The sequence below is a fragment of the Aplidium turbinatum genome, chromosome 4 (genome assembly GCF_918807975.1).
Source record: "Aplidium turbinatum chromosome 4, kaAplTurb1.1, whole genome shotgun sequence".
Classification (NCBI taxonomy): Eukaryota; Metazoa; Chordata; class Ascidiacea; order Aplousobranchia; family Polyclinidae; genus Aplidium; species Aplidium turbinatum.
The window spans coordinates 46,494,414-46,514,505 of NC_137475.1; the positions used below are offsets into that span (position 1 = coordinate 46,494,414).

General features: G+C 39.3%; 2 protein-coding genes across 3 annotated transcripts; one reads left to right on the forward strand and one right to left on the reverse strand.

The window, feature by feature from the left end:
• The first annotated feature begins 419 nt into the window (after nucleotides 1-419).
• On the forward strand, nucleotides 420-4,596 carry LOC145768803 (uncharacterized). Its single transcript, XM_082580400.1, has 5 exons — nucleotides 420-635; nucleotides 838-951; nucleotides 1,171-1,268; nucleotides 3,450-3,587; nucleotides 3,935-4,596. Exons 1-5 carry the CDS (start codon nucleotides 453-455, stop codon nucleotides 4,005-4,007), a joined length of 606 nt encoding a protein of 201 aa, XP_082436526.1. The 5' UTR covers nucleotides 420-452; the 3' UTR covers nucleotides 4,008-4,596.
• A 44-nt stretch (nucleotides 4,597-4,640) lies between these two features.
• LOC145768802 (growth hormone secretagogue receptor type 1-like) lies at nucleotides 4,641-14,353 on the reverse strand. 2 transcript variants are annotated; one of them, XM_082580399.1, is made up of 8 exons: nucleotides 14,226-14,353; nucleotides 13,387-13,568; nucleotides 10,246-10,410; nucleotides 8,613-8,765; nucleotides 7,817-7,962; nucleotides 7,508-7,614; nucleotides 7,255-7,395; nucleotides 4,641-6,390 (listed from the first exon to the last, which is right to left on the reverse strand). In XM_082580399.1, exons 1-7 carry the CDS (start codon nucleotides 14,316-14,318, stop codon nucleotides 7,273-7,275), a joined length of 969 nt encoding a protein of 322 aa, XP_082436525.1. In that variant the 5' UTR covers nucleotides 14,319-14,353; the 3' UTR covers nucleotides 4,641-6,390; nucleotides 7,255-7,272. The 2 variants fall into 2 exon arrangements, with proteins under 2 accessions (XP_082436525.1, XP_082436524.1); XM_082580398.1 differs by having other exon boundaries at nucleotides 7,508-7,619.
• Nucleotides 14,354-20,092: the final 5,739 nt, after the last annotated feature.

The window sequence follows — 20,092 nt, forward strand, 5'->3', positions numbered from 1 at the left end:
CACTGTGAGGCAACAATAGAGATGTCAGGCGCGCGTTCACGATCTGGTCATGTAGAAGTACGTGGGTTAGAAGTACGTACGTGCAGGGCCGGATTTAGCTGATGGGGGGCCCGGGGCACTTTTAGATCGGGGGGCCCCCCTGCAAAAAAAATTTTTCGCGCCTACGGCGCGAAAAACCACTTCTGCGTCTACAGTAGCATCAATCCAGCACTGCATACCATTTTTCAGAAACTTCAAGGGCTGAAAGGCAGAAAAATAACACAAAATCACATTTTTTCCACGTAGGGGGGCCCTTCAAAAGTCGGGGGGCCCGGGGCAACTGCCCCCTCTGCCCCCTCCTAAATCCGGGCCTGCGTACGTGGGAACAATTTTAAGAAGCAGCTTTGAGTTTGATGAAGAAATATAATAATTCAGGTATTTCAGGTATAAGAACAGAGCTAGTGCTTGTAATCATGTTATCCAACATCTCTATTATCTTCATCCTGTGTCTCCTACATCTCGTGGATGTTGACGCTCTGGAGGATTGGCTTAAAGACGATGATCTGGAGTGCAAACGTCACAATAACGAAGGCGTCTGCCCCTTCGTAGACAATGATTTCACTTGCGGCTGCTTATTCCACGAGAAGCCATTGTTGGTAAGTTGTTGCCTTAGAACAAAAATAACTCCAAGTCTAAAGTATTTTGAAAACTTTAAAAATTCTCTCGATATTATTAAATTTGATATAATCAGTTCCTTTGTCACAATTTTCAAACCACGTGATCTGAAACTGATGAAGGCATCGAGTGTTGTGATGAAATATATTGAAGTGGAAATCTTATACACCCATGACGTCACAGACGACCAGCAAGTGGAACGAAGAGAAAGAGCTGCGGATATTTTCACAAACGTGCGAACAGATCAAGCTGCCCTTCCATGAAGATACATGCGTCGTACTACTAGCTAACGGAAATGTAAGTTTGCTGTAAAATTATTTCCACAGTGTTTTTGTTATTGGGAACAGAAGTATAAAGAATGCTTTTTTTTCTAACAAGAAGCACGCGCACACCAGAAAAAAGCGCTGCCGCGAAACTTATGGAACGTTGACAATGATTTGTCCCCGTGAATGCTTTCCAGACATTGCCATGTTGGCAAACATCTTCATTTGCGGCAACAAATTATTTTCGTTTCAGGATGAAAAACAATTCGAATTCCGTTGTCCTAACAACGGTTTCTTCCAAACATGGGGAGCGTTCGCCCCCGCCAAAGGGAGCTATAACGTCCGATTGTGGTAAGCTTGTTCTGCATCAATCAGCACGCGCCACAAGGCTTTGATAGTTTCGCAATAACGTAATTATTGTGACGTAATAACTGCAGTTGCTTTCATGCAACAAGTGGGTGTTAATCATTACTTTTTTTGTTCATCGATTGTAAGAAAAAGAGGGGGTGTCCCTGCAAACATCTGTGGGATTAGCCCATGAAGCAAAAGAAAGATCTACAAAGGATACAAACTGACTCATGAGAGTCATCTAGTGAAAATTAAAACATAGGAACATGTAGCTCCACACACAGCGGAAGTGACGAACATGTAGCTCCACACACAGCGGAAGTGACTTCACAGTTTTTTTACTATCTGCGCCAGAGATGATCTGTTTCGAACGAAAAGCTTTATTCAGCGCAGTGAAATTATGGAAATTTGATTTGGATAACTTCAACCCTTCATTCTTTAGATGAGACAGTGGTTTCCGTGAGCGATCCAAAAGTAGAATAAGAACTGTAATTCCTGTAATTTCACTGCGCCAAGGATAATCTCAGCTTCGCAACAGGTGACTGTTGTCTGCAGATAGTAATGATAGAATAAAAAATTATGTGTTTGAGAGGTTGCTGGTTTTTTGATTTAGTTTTTTTGAAACTACAGTGGTTAAAGATTTGAGTAAAGGTGACAGGCAGGATGACGTAGGAACATTGGTGACGTAGACATGGTGATCGTTGATTGCAGTTTCACCGGAAATATTTAAATTCATATCCACGAAAATAATTTAATTTAAATCTTGTGATGTTTTCTTGGTTGGGAAAAAATCAAACAGAGATTCTGCTAAACCTTTATCTTCCGACGTTGGGTGTCGTACTGTTAATCATAGCAGATAAGCAGCGTACTATGACGTATTATGACGACAACAAAGGTTTGTGCTCAGTAGTTTCCGGTCGGGCGCAAGACGACGCTGGTGGTTTTCAGGGCCGCTCAGTTCATTTTGAGAAAAAAACGAAAATATTCTTTGGCGCGTCATATCGCGTTTGAAGGCGTTAGCACCACATCAACCTGAAGTCACATCATTGCATGTGACGTCACGGAGTGAAACATCAACTTGTTCACAAACTGAAACCTGTGGTCACAAGATGGCGCACTTTCCCAAGATAGTGATCGAGCAAAACGCTTTTTTTAATTGAATCTTGTTTCGATCTTGCGCAAGCCTCGATGTTTACTCTTCATCGCTTCCATTTTAGCCTCGTACTCTGTGATCAAAAGTAGTTTGTTTATTTCGCAGTCAACAACTCGCAGTGATCAGCATCAGTTTCTATGAAGGGGACTTCTCGGAAAGAAAATTTAAATTTTCGAAATTAAGAAAACTTAATAACTTTGCACAATAATGCACATCGTGACTCAAAACCAGACTTTCCCTCAAACGGTTCTTTCATTCGCTTCCATAAAATAATAATGAAGAAAATAATTGAGCGTCATAGTTGCGGAAATGCAGTCGCGTTGGCGCAAAGAAATAGTGGCGCGTCATAAAGCACCCTCGGGGTCTGCCCGGGAAGTAACCACCTTCTCAAAACTCAACGTAAAAGCAACGGCGATGAATCGAAGCACTTCATGTGTTGAAAATTGGGAAAAGAGCTGAAACAGCTTCTCTCCAGACCACAAATCAATCATTTTTTATTCAATTGTTGATTTAACGCCTGCAGAGGTCAGATCAATGCCATAAATGATCCATTTGCGGTCCAGGTCGGCAGCAAATTATCCAAATCAGATCTAAAGAAAACTTTGCGGCCCATTGACAACTTCCTACAGATCGAGGCCACGCCATGTTTAAGAATCTCTTGATTGCGCAATCATGAAAATATCGAACAATTTTGTGTTTTGCACAATATCAAAGTTATCTAAACACAATTTGATAAAAAGCAACTGTCCAAAATCTTTTTATAAAGGCGGTTTATTTGAGCACTTTGATGCAATTGAACGTATTGAAAATGTTAAGCAAAATTAATTCTTTACCAAACCTTACTGCAAGATAATGAATTTGACAATTACGTAACAATGCTGAGTAGATTCTGGAGGAAAGAAATTGTTTGATGGCACAAATTGAAGTGAAAGCGGGTCCTGGTACCAACCTGTCACAACGCTCTTGCTGCCGAGACGCATATTGATGACGTCAATGTTCACGTAGTTTTATTACCTTGCACTTTTGTCCAGGTACCGGTGTTGTAACGTGAAGTGCCCCAGATGGGAATGCCAGTGGAGCCCCTTCACCGGCCTCAACGAGAAGTTCGTTGTCCCGATCAAGAACGTTTACGTTCAAGGAGTTAAAGGGAACTACGACCAGAAGAGCAAGTCAGTTGTTGTGGAACAAGTTATAGAATGAACAATTATTGGTTTATGTAACAATCCATAGAACAATCATCGCCTCTTCCGTCTTACTCTAAATAGTTGTAGAGTTGGAATGTTGTATTTTATTGAAACTCAAAATCAAGAAACTCTCCTTCAACCCAACTTGAATGGTTCACAGGATCTATGCAACTTTTCTGTTTGGCCTTTTCTTACAAATTAGAGTTACCCAGGGTGCCAACAACTGGTGATTCCGTAAGCTTAGATTGTAGATGAAGGGCGTCGCCTTAATTGTCATAACGTCAAACTGCATTTTGGTAACTATTGGTAACATGATGTCATTGCTTCTACAGAGACAGCTCGTGGTCCTTACAACTTTGCTCCTGCGACACGTCATCGTTGAGTGACGTCAAAGAAGAGTTGTGATGTCATAGACGAACAAGGACAACGTCACCATTATTATTGAGTTTGAATTTGTGTGGCTAGAAAGTTTTTTATTGTTTCATTTTATGTCAAAGGTATTCGTGACAATGTTAAAGTATTCACAAGATTCAAAATTGAAGATGTCTCAGATTTGTTTCATTTATTTTAATCTGTGACAAAACTATCAAGGCGAGATAAACACAAATCATTGAACAACTAGCAAAACTTGTAATGACTTTACAACTTTGCCATTTGTGACGTCACAATCGTAACATTTTGATATTTTGTTTTGGGAACTTGCTTCTACTCTCCATAACCAAACATCAACATTCCCGACTCAACCAGCCAGTCGTGATAGTGAAGAGGTTTCCCAGTTCCCATGATGATGTGAACAATAGACGCAACTGTGACGTGACAACTTGCGCTGGGTCACGAGTTCCGAGGATCTTCCACAGGATCCATAGAACGTCTCGTTGAATAGTTTTAAGTGATCAAAATAGAAAATATTATTGTAACTTATTTATAGATATGTAGATTAGAATTTAGAAATTTTATTTTGCTTTTACTCCTAAATAAATTTAATGTTTATTTATTTGTTTTTGTTGTCGCGACTTCCTTTGTTCCATCAACTTCCAACAATAAGTTGCGGATTGTCAGAATGTCGATGTCAATCACGTGATGCCGACAAGCGCAGCCTCGAAATTATATTTGGTCGAAATGTCCGAGAAGATTCCATCGTGGTGCGTCACTGGTCAGGGGAGTGGGTCGGTAACATCGTGGTGCGTCACTGGCCAGGGGAGTGGGTCGGTAACATCGTGGTGCGTCACTGGCCAGGGGAGTGGGTCGGTAACATCGTGGTGCGTCACTGGCCAGGGGAGTGGGTCGGTAACCTGGGTCGAGATAGGCTTTCTGCTCAACATAATTTAATGAAATAGAAAACGCTCTACTCTTGGGAATGCGCTTTCTTCTTGGGAATGAGATTGCTACCAATAGCAGATCCAGAGAGAGGGGGGGGGGTCACTTAGTGTCGTCTCCTCAATACTTAATTGAAACTTCTAAGTAAGTTGCTATTTTTACGTGTTTGCAAAAATTTGTTCCCACTTTGTGTGCTCACTTAGATTTCTTTGACGAACATATTGTAGGGCGCGCCGGTATTTTCACAACGGCTTTAAAGGAGCTGGTCTTTGCTTCCCAGTAAGGCAACTCAACAAATCACTCCACTACTTCATAAGTAAATTAACATACCCAGTGTTAACAGTTGAGGCTGGTGGTGAATATCTTGCATACTAGATAGGGAAAACACCTTCGTCATGAGAGAAATAATTTGAAAGGTAACTTCGGTTTAAACCAAACCTTTAGATCTAGTTTTAATTTGATGAACAGGATCAGACACAAAGTAAACGTCTTGAACATTATTAATCCACCAAATAACCAAAAAAGGTAGAATTTGTATGAGGGAAGCTTTCTCCCAGACCTAATACCAAACAATATATTTCATATGACGGTACCTTGGCTTTACGTCATTCATAGTCTCTTGAGGCTTCGTTGAAACTCTGGTGCTTCCCCGATTGTCTGTTGGTCGGTATACTGGATGGAGATAGAATTATATGAAGTTTGACCGCCCTATCTCGGCCCTGAATACCTTTGACCGCCCTATCTCGGCCCTGAATACCTTTGACCGCCCTATCTCGGCCATGAATACCTGCTCAAACTCAAAGGTTTTGTTTTTCCGAGCAGCCACCACCAATGTAACTCCCAGGGAAATGACAAGGATTTGCTTGGCTGCATTGTTAAATAAAAAAAAAATAATAATTTGGCAGGAGCTGTACTGGGAAGCTGGAAATCCACAACTTGTTCAGACCAAACAAAGTGATGCATTCAACATAAGAACTATTAACTTGGTTGGGTAAAAGAAAAAAAACAAAGCTTTTGAAAATAAGCCGAAAATAAACACTCAATGAGTTATTTTCACAAGGAATGTTTACAAAAGTAAGTTATCCAGAAAACCTTGGCAATGCTTAAAGTAATTGTGACGTCATAATGTATAAACAAAGGACAATGGTGTGGAAGAGAACAGAATCAAAAGTTTTGCGCACGAACTCACAATAGTTCAACGCTGTGTGCACTCAAGAAAATCAAATACACCTTGATAATTAGCGACACCTGGTGGCAGACAAGCAATATTTCATTCTCAAATAAACAGTTTCAAAAATATTTCAGTTTTGAGGTTTGGATGTTGCCGCATCAATAGAATCTCGATAGTTCAAGGTTGATCACTCCCATAAGAAATCTTTCTTCGGAAGGAAGTTTCCAAAATGGCTACTTGCTCTGTTTCTGGCGACTTGTTTCATTGGTGACTGCGATCGTTGCCGCCTTGCAAGATGACCTACCAAGTTATAGTTCGTCATTTCATTGTTTTTAAGAGCTACATTTTAACAACGTCCGCTTTTTATCAACGGTTACTATGAAGTGATTGGTTACAGATGATCGATAGCTTTCTTTTTGATCAACTATGTGACATCACAATAACTTGCACACAATCATACAAATCTTAGTAATGAGTAATGACACAATAAACTGGAATGCAGATATCAATCAATCATTTCAATCATTTTATTTTTCGTCATTAACGCGTCCGGGACGAAAAAGATACTAACTACAAAAATCGATATAAACCTACCAGCACGTTAACGAACGGGAAAAGGTGGCAAAACCTTGAAAGGTTTAAAACGTGCCTGAATGAAAAATTATGTAGTAGGCTATATATCAGTAGTTAGCACAGCCACAAAACCCAGAAAACAAACAGCAAAAAATAAAACAAGAACAGAGACAGAGATAGAGATACAGAGACAGAAACAGAGACAGAGATATTCTATGTTTGGCGCAATATTTCATTTTGTGAGTTTACTTTGAAATCAATCATCCGGTTTAATCCTCAAAACGTTTATTTTCTTACATTTCAAAGATTAAACTCATAATCTTTGAAACAACTCCACCACCCAAAAGTTGTGCAGGTTTAGCAACCTCAGCAATTGAGAATAGAAATATTGTGACGTTTACAAAGAACCCATGAAACTGAATGATTTGCCTGATGTTGCTACTGAGCGGAAGGATTGTGAACGAACAGAAAGTTTCTACGACGTTTTAACTTTAAGGAAATCTACGCAGTCTGTTGGACAATCGAACTTTGGGCTTTGGTCAAAGCTGAAGAAAGATAAAATTTCCTCAAATTAACTTCAAAGAAACTCACACGCAGGTCCAGAGGAGGTTAGATGTGGCAGTCCTCATCTTGCTGGATGCTGCGTTGTACATTAGAGGATTGATGCATTCCGAGAGTCTGAGTAAGAAGAAAGCTCCAACATTGAACCAGTAGTCGAAGAGGCAAGATGATCTGGAAGTTATGATGAAAATTTTAACATATCTGATGGAGATTGAATGAAAGCACTTTGTTCCAAACATTCATCTCGGCTTCTATCGATGACGTAAACCAGGAAAGAACTCACTCTGTATCCTTGTGGCTGGTCCGAGTCGTCCACATCACGTATGACGTCATAGGCACGTAACCGACTAAGAATGACGTTGAAATAAGACCCAACTGAACAACTGCTTTCTTTTCTGCAAAGAAAAAGATGTGAGTCATTGTTACGTCATCATCCAGCAGAAGTAGAAATAATCTGACGACCTTCCAAGAAGCGGTTTGTCGCGAAGCAAGGGCATAACTGGTTTTGTTGACCGCAAAGGGGAGCTCTTTCCTATAACTCCATAAACATCGACACCGCAATTCTGTTTTGCTTTGCTGTGGAAGAAATTACCTTTCTTCTTTCTGCTCTTACTCTTTCTTGCATCTCCGTGGGTGAGCTCAATCACAATCATGATGGATGTGAGGATGAGCACCAGCATCGGGAAAAGCATAAAGGTGGATGAGGAGAAGGTGTAGTAGATGCGTTGCTCCTCTATTCTGGGAGGAACAATTTTTATGATTAAGATTAATAGTTTCAGTAGATTAACAAAAACATCAAAAAATGAGGAGGAAAGTAATAAAAAGTTGTGAAAGCTTTTGCTGCAAACGTTTTCACTTGAATTGATACAAAGAAAAGTGAGCACATTTAAACTTGAACCGTCAATAAAAAGAGATGATCACCTTGTTCAATATATTCTTTCACCCAGTGTCCAACGGGATAATAATCCCTTGTGGTTCAAATTGGTTCATATTTATACAATATTTCAACAAGTATTGCTTTTATAAGCATTGTAGGCTACACAGCAAATATGTTTGTCTCAATAGAGTTGTTATGCAAGTCAGTAACTCTTCAGCAAAGTTTAAATTATATTAAACTTTTTCTCCCTAATACATGAGCGAGCAGTCATGTTGTATTTTCGATTAACGAATCTTCAAATACTTGAATCCAGCTCGAGGAAAAGCTTTCAAGAGTCACTTGTTACGATCCAGTGATTATCGAATTATAAAATTCCTTTCAATCATCACAAGTAAGGAGCTGCTACGTCATTGATGTCGTGACATTGAAAACGTGAGCACCACTTTGTGACGTAGACCTTCTTCTGATACACGACGTTAGATACGTCACAATGAGGAGAGCACTATCTCACCCATTGTACGACGATCGAATGGAGCACATCGGCCAGCATCTCTCCACCGATGAACTTAATAATTTGTCCTCGACGTCATAGAAGAGACTGAAGATGAACCCACCGAAGATGAGCGCGATAACCCAAAGCATTCCCAGATATGTCGCGACTTGCCTGTGGAAAGAACTGGAACGATATTTACTTGCTCTATAGTGTTTGGAGAAACGAAACGAAAACGCCTCCCAAATTGGGAGGCGTTTCGTTTCGACCAAACAAAGGTTGACTATGAACAGTTATTTATGTCCGCCTCGGTAGCACAGTTGGTTAGCGCGTGACTTCGTGAACGAAGAAGCTTCAAGATCAAGCGATGCTGGTTTGACTCTCGGGGTGTGCGCTTGAGCAACGCATTTCAAGACTGTTCTCCAATCAGCAGCGCCTAGTGAATGGAATAATTTCTCGGCAAAAACTCTTCATTATTCAAACAACACTTCAAAAAATAGCTCTAGCTTGGCGAGAACAATCCAAATATTTATAGCGCAATTTTAGTTTCAGAGAATAACTTAGTTCAAAATGGCACAAGATTTCAGTCGACACTAAACCAGCAATGAAAGCGATTTGAGAGCTTCAATATCTCATAAAAAAACATCTGGTTCTGGAATAAACTTTCAACTTGAAACCTTCACGCATCAGCCGATGAAGTAAATATTTGCGTAAAGCTCAGTTGTTTGCCTAACGATCTAAATGTTATTTATAGCCTCCATTCCATTAAAAGTAAGTCACTTAAAGAAACGTTTCACTTTCGTTTATGGCAAATTAATGCGATGATGATGATACAACACACACTTTCCCCCTCACGGTCCACGAGCCAGCTGCCTTCAAACTCTTTTACCACTAACTGACAATTTGGGATTTGATTTCGCCTTTATCTCATCAAAATCATAAAACTTCATTTAAAAAGCGAAAGAAGAAAGTTGATTTGACATCTTGGAAAGTTGAGGTACATTTGAGCCAAATATTTCTTAACACATTCAACCAAACCAGGTCTGTTCATTCAAGTAGCTTGGTTCTGAGGCGCAAGAGAAGGGAACATTTCCATTACTTTAATATTCAATGTTGAGGTTCACCCTTCTACCGCCCAGTGTTGCCATCTAGGTTTTTTTAAAATAAACTAGATGAAGCTAAAAAAAGACCAGAATAAACCAAATTGGTATTTTCTTGCCCTAAATACTAACTTTCAAGGTTTAAAGTTAGAAAATAGGAAAGCTATAAGGCAAAGTTGTTAACACTATTCACCAACTTCACCTTGTATTTTTGGTCGATTCCAATCTATGACATCATAGAATTATGACGTCATGGAATTTGATTTCGTAGTAGGTTACGATTAAAAAGTTGTGTGGCCCGATAACTCATGTGTAAAGTCGAAAAAAAAGATCAGAATAAGCCAAATTGAAGCAGAAATAAACTAAAAATAAGACGTAAAGTATGTTAAAAAAAAACAAATATAAACCAAAAAAAATAAAAAATAAACTAAAAAATAAACTATAAATCAAATCGAAAAAAAATAAACCAAACGGTTGCAAAATAAACCAGATTGGTTTTAAAAGACTAAAATGGTAACACTGCTACCGCCTGTCAACAACCCCAGACATCGAACCTCTTCGTTATTTTGTTGAACTTGTGTGGCCACTTGACCCCGAGTAACCTCCATAGCGCGAGCGACGCGATGTGCAAAGCGGTGCAGTATGACGTCGATTCGTCCGTGAACCAGAACGTTTTGCACAGGAACCGACCCCAATTCCATCTGTAGAATCCCCAGGTCCTGCGCAAAGATGTTTATTGTGACGTACATTACAAACAGTGTTTCCAACAGCTAATCATAATTTGTGTATTTAAATGTTGCAAGCAATCTGTAGAAATCTGTATTTAGGTCTATTGATGGTTTACTGCATGTTAATTATAGTAGGCCTACCTTACTTGGGTCTACGGCAGTTTGATTGTCTGATAAAAATTCTGTCTAGTTTAGCTATCTGACTTCAATAAGCTCCTTCCAGGTATTGTTGCTTTAATTACGTTTTGAAGTTATCAGAAAGTTTTCATAATTTGTAAGCAATACAATGTAACAATATTACAGATCAATACACTTCAGCGGTCTTTGTTACGCACAAAGGATGCGAGCTATTTAATGTTCTCTGCTTCCTTTTTCTATTTATATTCTGAGCAGGTTTGATACAATTCGATTGGGTTCAGTATTAAGAAAAGAAAATTCAGTTGACGTAATATAATGGATCGCTTCAAATTCTTCCACTAATGACATCGACTTTTCAACAACAAGACCTTTCGACAAAAACAACTCTGGGGTTGTGCACTTGAGCAACTTATTGCAAGGACTGCTCTTCCTTCAACGGCACCAGCTGGATGGAAAAATCAACAAACAACAACAATCGGAAACGTCATTATGTCTAACTCGGTTACCGGGCCGCGAAATTTTTTTCCCACGTACTTTTTACTACTTCGCATAGAGTTTGTATTTATACCGTGTGAATGCAAACATTTTTCGTTGGCGCGTTTGGTTCAGTGGTTTCGTCTTTTGCCTCATAATCGTGAGGACATCGGTTCGACGCATAGCCGTACGAGACCAAACCATTTTGGGGGGCAGAACGTAAATTTGCCCAAATCTGCACGCTTTTATAGAAATTGCCCAAATATAATGTATGAAGTGCATGATAACAGTGAAAAACTAACATAACAAGATCACCAGCTAGTTAGAATTTCTTACCAAAGTAATCAAGATAGAACAACTGAATTCATCTTTGAAGATACGCATGCAGCTTGCCAACATTTTTTTGCAACCAGAAAAAACAGGTCAAGTTAATGCAAACAACTGGATCTGTCTCCCCAAAACAGAAGTCAAGATATTAATAAAAATAAGTGGAGCTGCCATGTTTCACACAAGATCTTGCAAAGCAAATATTTTGCCAGCTTGCATGGCAGGTTTTGAGTTTGGAAAGCTTTGAAATAAATAAATGTATTATGATTGGTTTGAGATTATATATTTCAGCAGTAGCATTTTAAATGTTGGTGAAATTAACATGACACAGTTGCATATACAAACTAAATATTTATTTTTGTATTTTGGGGCGCAACTGCATCATTTTAATTTGGGTAGTTTTATAAAAGTAACCAAACAAAGCTAAGCAACACCACAACATTAACAATAGATTTAACAGGTAGGCTATAACATTTTTTTGTTAAATGTTGTGGTGTTGCTTATAGCCACGTCTGTTTATGGTTGAAGAAGTACTGTGACCTCTCCACCTGAATTGTTTTATAAAAGTATTCACCAGATTTATGTAAATTCATATTTTGTAGTTGCTCAAATCAAGATGATGCATTTATGGATATTATGAAAAAAATTAAAGACTTTGTAAATTTTGATGCCGAGGCAACTGCATCATGCCAATTTGGGCAGTTTTATAAAACTTTTCAGTATTCATATTTTTTGTTGCCCAAATCTAAACGATACAGTTATGTAAATGGAAAAAATAAATGAATTTGTTCATTCCGTGGAAACTGCCTTACGTTAATTTGGGCAGTTGCACAAACAGGCTAATCAGTTTCATCAGATAATTTCATGTTTTCAGCTGCCCAAATCAACACGATGCATTTGAGGAAATTAATAAAATTAGCTATATAGCAAATTTTGCGTTTTGATTTGGGCAGTTTCACAAAAGTATTAGAGACATATTTTGGTGGCTGCCCAAATTGGCATGATGCAGTTGGTTAAATGCATTTCGTACTACAGTTTGATCACCTTGCAATACAATACATCAATACGGGTGTGCCAAATGAAAATTTTGAGGCACATTTCTTGTGCAAATAAGAGGCTGTTTGATAGGTAAAATATATTAATTTATAGTTTATCTTAAATCATGCAATTTTGTAGCTTTTCATATAGCAATTTTTGCCCTAATAGTTGCAAGATTTTTCCCGAATTCGCGATGTTTTGAAACAACAGGAGGGGCAGCTGCCCCCCTGCCTCCCTGGCTCGTGCGGCTATGGTTCGACGCCCATCAAAGTCAATTTTTGTATTTATTTAGGCCTACATTAATTTTTGCAGTGCACAAAAGCTTTTCAAAAAAAGTAAGGTTAGGACTAATGGGTTAGGGTTAATTCTTAATCAATTCGGAAAATCTTACTTTTAGACTATAGTGACCAGAATCAGTTTCTTTTCTTAACTTTTTTAAACTTGACTAAGTGTGTCTCCAAGCTACGATTTTTTCAAGTTCAATGTTTACATTTGGACCTGCTGGAGGGCGAAAATCGGCTGGTGTGAGGGGAAAATCGGTAAAAACAATTACGCGCGGTAACCAGTAATGGCTACGCTTACAGAAATATGCAAATGAGACAGAAAGTTCGTGGGAAAAAAACTTTCGCAACCGGGCCTGCGTCAGTGGTTGACGCTTCTTACAAGTGATATGCGAAACCAGGAATTTTCCTGTGGAAAACTGCCAGGATCAAGCTCTCAAAGAAGCTTTTTCAGTTTGAGGATAAAGATTTGCTGTACCAAACTAATATAAGTAATACATTTTGGTAGAGGTGATTTTCTTGAGCCATAGTTAATGTAAGTGACTCGGTTACTCGACGTCGGACCTGAGTCGGTGATTCAAAACTTTTGTGTTGTGTAACTTTTCTTACAAGCGTATGCATTAGGCCTAAGAGATGCACTATGCTTTTGTTGCGCAATGCCGCCTATTTAATGTCAGTAGGCTAATGTTAGAAAGTATTCCAGGATCACCTTCTGTAGAGCCAAAGCGGGGAAGCTATGACACCAGAAAAAAGATCGGATATTGCCAGACTGACGATGAATAAATTGCATTTCGTCATCATGCCTCTTTGTGTCGTAATAGCGGCAATGGTTAGGGCATTTCCCACTGTGCTCCATATCCCCAGAGCCACGACAATGGTTGCGATAGCAACCTGAAGATAACGACAATCAACAAGTTATCAACGACCTTAGCCTACGACAAATCTATCTGTTAATATTTTGTATCCAGTAAAAGTTGTTGTGGTGGAGTTAATTTTAATACAAAACAAATTTCCTTCAATGTACTCCTAATATAAGATATTTTAGAGAAGTGGATAGATACACCGCCATTTCAAAGCTTATAGAAACGTCAACCGATGTTGGTGGACCATCTTCTAGAAGCAGAAATGGCGACTGGAAAGTAGAATTGGATGAGAGACATCACAATGCAAACTGACAGCTACAAGGCCTTGAGCAAAAGCAACCGAATGGCAACACTGCAAAGTTTGGAGATAAGCGGAAGTGGTTTAACTTTTTTTCGAAGAATATTCCGAATGGAGGAGTATTTCGAATGGAGGAGTATTCCGCATGGTGTAGTCTGGATGGCGAAGTAATCCGTAGTCTGGATAGAAGAGAAGCCGTATAGAGGAATTGTCCGGTTGGAGGAATGGTCAGATGAAAGAGTATTCCGGATAAAACAACAGGTAATAGAAAGTGATAGAAATGAATCTTATGACGAAAAGAATTAAATAATTTTCATTATTTTAAAATGACCAAGTATTCACAGCGGTTATTTGACAGGGTTTGTAAAATGTGTTTACTTATTTTACCTGTTCTTCTGCAGTAGCAGGGGAAGTCCCATTGACGTGATAATATTCTGTTGTATTTGAGGACACACTGACATTTAACAGTTGTGAGGTCATGATGACTGTCTAAAAAACACCTAAGCAAAAAGAATCCTGCAGATACAATTATAATGAATGGATTCATAAAATGTAGCTTCACCAACCGGTGCCTCCCAATATGTAAGTCAACAATTCACTATGTCAGTGACAATGCATTAATTTTTTACACGGTGGGAACTGGGAAGCTCTGTGCATTCCCCACTTAATGTTTACGTTGCGATAAGAAACCTTTCTGGAATGACCTAGAAGCGAGTTGGTTGTTTAAAATTGATTTACAAGATTGCTCAAAATATCAATTTGTTCATCAATTTCAAGTTAAATTTGGAAACCCTGATGTAGTTGTAAAAATAGATTTGGACCGATCAACAGACGCTTGGGTTTATTAACCGGTTACTTGGGTTTATTAACCGTGTATTTTGTCATGGGAAGCGTCAATGAAATTTCGGCTTGGAAACCAGATTCCCACCTGGTTCTCATTTGGCGACATCTGGTGGTTATGGAGCGTCTACACCCTCGGGGCGCATCCACGATGATTCCACCAATCGATGGTTGTAGCGTCTGGGATCTTGAGCAGGTTAATTGGAAAAAACAATTATTTTTTATTAAAACCAAGCTAATTTTATTGTGCTCATTCCCATGGGTGTCCGTGACGTCATCAATCGAGGTCTGACTTCATAATTGAAAATGTCAACCAATAATTTTTTTAAAACAGAAGTTTTTCGAGTAGCGCATTTATCGAATTCCAAATCAAGGAAGGAAAAAAATGTAACTTACATGACGTCACAGTGTTGTTGTACTTTTCGTGTGGCAGCTACGTCACTAATTGATGTCTATGAGTAACAACGCGATCTTTCACCATCACGATTACGTCAAACTTTTTTAACATACTCAGTTTCGCTTTTCGCAGCATGATCATTGTCAATCACACAAGAGTAGGTGGGCCTACAAACGTTTACATCTACACTTGTGAAATACTTGTTTTGAATTTGTCGTAAATTTAACAAAAATGTTTGCTGTGCGGTGAGCACAAGAAAACATCATTGTCATCCCTCCCTCTGACGTCATTATTCTCATCACTTCCTACAACGAGGCTGCAACTTCTATAAATTGAAGTCTACGGGAAGTGGTACATTGCAAGATACCATTCCCTTCGAAATGTTTCTCCAAGGCTACAAACAATGACGGCTTTCCACTTTGTACGATCGCATTGTCAATCAACAGTCAGTATCAAAAATACCAACAGCACATGTTTGAATACCACAAAAGTCATGCAAGTTCCCATCGATCGTGTTCCCATACTGACAGGGAGACAACTAAACGACATCTACTTGTCAATTGTCACATTCATTGTGACGTGTCTGCCTCCTGTTAAAAGCATCTTTTGGTCTATTTATGTTGATCCAGACCCTTGCAATTCTATGGCAAGTAATACTGTAAGTTTTGCTTCTAGTGGTGGAAAATAAAACATGAAACTGAACCGATCAAAACGGAAGCTCTCAAGGATTTGGGTTGCCTTCAACTTGTCACTGCACGGTTCACACTCTCTCACTGGTCGAAAAGTAAATGTTGGATTTTCGCGGACAAACAAACAAAAGCTATTTTGAAGGTTATGAGCTCATAAGCGCACCATGTCCAAGCTCCCATGGAAATTTAAACTGGAGATGAGCAAACCTTATGGAACAGACCAACAGGCAAAAATGTCAGAATGTGTTATTTTCATCTGGCACACAAATTGTTCACCTTTTCTAATTCTTCGCTTTTGTGACGACACATTTATACCAAACTCACACTACACTCAGTCCCACGACACAAAACCGGAAAAGATCGCGCAATTGTCTCACTGCGCTGCCCTATTTTCCATCTCACCTTTGACCTCACCAGACCCAATCAAGGCCCAGCTTTGTATAATCGCAGACTCATTGTCTTCCTTCTGCCTGTCGCGTTGTGTCGCTTCTTGACGAAACTACGTTCGTTGTCATAGCAACTTCTATAGGCTCTGTTAGTTCATTAATGACGTATCTTGCAGATTGAGTTTAAAATAAACATCGCAAAGATTTAAACAACAAATTGAATGTTGACTGAAAGCTTGTGCTTGTGCTAACAAATAATCTCCACTGGCGGCATTGAGCTTGCTCTCCAGTGATTGCATCGCGCGCTGTCATTGTTCAAGTTTTGCAAAACTTGCGCCTCAACATATGGGAACGTTCGATCAATAAAGTGCTTCTCGAGTGGAAATACTTTTCCCAAGCTTTCTGCTCAGCTTTCCCACGAAATCGATAAAAATCTTCACCGATTACTTCCGCATTGTTCTCTTTCTGCCAAACTTTTATTGTGGCAATCTTCTGCGTCACTGGCCGTTCACTCCTAACTCCATAACTTATAAACATAAAAACCTTTACTTTTCTCATGGCAAGCAATCCCAAATTTTTAATGTAGTGACGTCATCGACAGATAACATTGCTGATCATCTACGAACTTCATCGAAGCGACATCGATTCAACATAAATTGGTGCAAAAGTCGGTCGGCAACGTTCAACAAAGTGTCAATTCACCATCAAAGTTTATTCGCGACTGCTTCTGCTCTGATCGCGCGCCTTTGCGAACTTCACTAATTTTCTGACAAGAGCCACTGGGCTTCCTGTGTAGAACGCGCGTGTCGCATACTCGCATTGCGTGAGACACCGACTACGCAAAGCTCAAGCAATGGAGTGTGCGTCACATCTTACGCACTGACGCACAAGATGTTTTTGAATGGATCTCGTTTGACCTGTCGGGTTGGTTGCCGCATGTCCTTGTCATCGATATTTCTTGATGGTTAGATTTTGGATTAATTGCAAAGATATACAAGGAAGTCAATCTTTGATTCTATCTGCCATTCCCTTGTTTTGGTGACCAGACTCGTGCTCCGTGGCGCCGACTTGTGAAAAGATTAGCGGCTTCCGAGTGAATTTTGAGGAAAGTTCGTATGAAAGCTGTTGACATGCCCAGTCCACACGTATAGCCTACAATACCAGGATGCGATCTTTAAATTTGACGAAATAAAAAGCTTTTCCTGGGAAATCGTCTTCTCAGACTGGCACACGATCATGCTTTGTTACAGTGACATGACTTCATACATTACAGCCATGGGCTCCGTTAGAGGGGGGCCGCGGGAGTGATTACCTCCCACCAATCGGAGTGGGGGTAACTATAATGCAAAATTACCCCCCACTAATGTAAAGATAAAAATTTCATTTTTAATTATTTTTTACTTTTGTGTTTTATTTTCATTTTTTATTTTGTTGCACAACTTTTGAGGTTTTTGCTTGGAAACTCCGACTGGAAAATGGAAACCCGCAAGACAACGCCAAGTCATCCATGGCCAAACTATGCATTCTGTCAAAAATATACGCATCACAATGCCCTATGTGTGACGTCATAGTTTTTCACTGCTACAAACTTTAATTTCGCTTTTACCACTCACGAACAAAACCCACTGCAGTTGCACTGTTTCAATGTCTTTATATTTTCGGTTGTTGTAAAAGTTAATGCATTTTAGCTTTTATAATTCTTTTTTTCTGAATTGAATGTAGGCCTAGACCCTACAACTAGATGCTGAAACTTTTTCTTTCACTGCGGATGTTATGGCACAGGTTATCATGTTGTATTCACGTAGTTGTAAATTAAGTTAAACAAAGCTTTGACCTTAACGCTTTTGATCTTTTAAATTTAACGATTTAGCGTCTGAAGTGCAAAATTTGGAGGACTTGAGCCAAGGAAGAATACAGAGAGGAATTTTTGCGTACGACCCCTCTTCCAGTCAAAATTGTCTCAAAATCTCAAAAAATGTGGCAAATGTTTAAGAGCTTTTGCTCGCGATTTTAGACTCGTTGAAATAATTTTTCGATTTTAAATCGTGCTGAAAGGCAAAAATTTTGCGCCTTGGGCGTGAAACGTGCCGCCTAAGACGCTGTATAAGAAACTGAAGCTTTCAGTAATGCGAAGGGGGGTCTGGGGGGCGACCTTCCACAAGTATATGTAATGCGATAATCCAATATGCCCCCTGTCATTGTGAAAACATCGTTTCCGCCCTGCTTAAATTACTCCCCCACTCTCAGGAAGTGTCCGGAGCCCCTGATTGCAGCAACTACTCATAATTTGATAATCCCCGAATTAACAAAGTGCCACTGAGGTAGGTTGCCACTGAGGTAGGTTGCCACTGAGGTAGGTTGCCTACTGAGGTAGGTTGCCACTGAGGTAGGTTGCCACTGAGGTAGGTTGCCACTGAGGTAGGTTGCCACTGAGGTAGGTTGCCACTGAGGTAGGTTGCCACTGAGGTAGGTTGCCACTGAGGTAGGTTGCCACTGAGGTAGGTTGCCGTATTAAAGCTTATTCAGTAAAAAATTTTGAAATACTTGCACGTAATCAAACTAAAATCTTGACCGGTTGTGAACTAACATTTCGAGCTGCCAGGTTCCATTGATACGAAATGTTTCGATGACGCTCCGTTGACTTCATGACATATCGGCTACAGTTAGCTACACGACCGAACATGACACAAATTGATAAATTCATCAAGCTCAATCACCTGACACTTGAGACTTACTTTTCAATTTTGGTAGGTTCAATGTTGAAACCATGACTTGGTGGGCTCGTGGTTAGTGGTTACGACATACGTATGGTTGATTAATTTGCGAGTTCGATTCCCAGCAGTCGCCTCGTATAAAGCCCAGAAAGGTCATGCAACAGATCCCATAGAAAAAATATGAAGCGAATTTATCTGATACTTATACTCTGTGAGTGTACCTGATAATCCTGATAAGTAGTACAGTAAGTAACCAGATAGTACAGTAGGCAATGCTTGGCAGATTCTAAGATGTATTACTGTATTGTCTGCATTCTAACCATCCTTTAATTAATAAAGAATGTAAGAGATTTCTCTTTGTTAAAATGGCGAAAATAAATTGTTTTGTTCTCCATTCAAAGTGTTTGTGGAACAAACCCAACCACGGTCCACTCTTGATCCCTGAGCGTTGATCTAAAAACATAATTGACGTCATAGATTGTAGTTGCTGTCGGCAAAGACATCAATCCACCTTTCAATTATCGAACCTGAGTTTGAGTGTTCTGTTTCTTAGATAGGGCTTGGCGGGGTCATGGAAACTCCAAGTCATTGGAAACTTCATCTTTATAATTGGAGAGAAAATATTTTCAAGGCAATGTTTGAGATGTTAGGTTGGTAGGAGCAAAAAAATGCAAAATCTCTCAAAAAAAAAAACACATAATAAAATAAGATCATGGCCCAATAATAATTAATCAATATGTTGTAATCTTTGGATATATGTAGATTAGAATTAAAACTCGTTTGTTAAAATCATTAAAATGCTTTGTTTGGTCAATTTTGATGTGAAACCTGGACGCTCACGGCAAACACCGGAAAAAAGCTTGAATCTGCAGAAATGTTGTTTTACCGAAAAATTCTTAAAATTCCATGGACAGCTTTTCGAACCAACAGAGCAGTTCTCCAACAGATGGGCCGGAGCAGCTGATAATGAGATCTTTAGAAATGCGGCAGCTGAAGTTCTTGGGTCACATCATAAGGAAAGGCGAACATGAAGATTTATCTTTAAGTGGAAAAATACTAGGAAAACGGTCAAGAGGAGCTCAAAGATTCACATTTTTGCACAATTTTCAACCACGCATCAAAAACCCTACTAAAATTTGGCAAGACGCACGAGATCGATCAAACTGGAACATCATTGTACAATGTACATCGAGAGCTGTATCTGCTATGATACCTACAGAAAGAGATT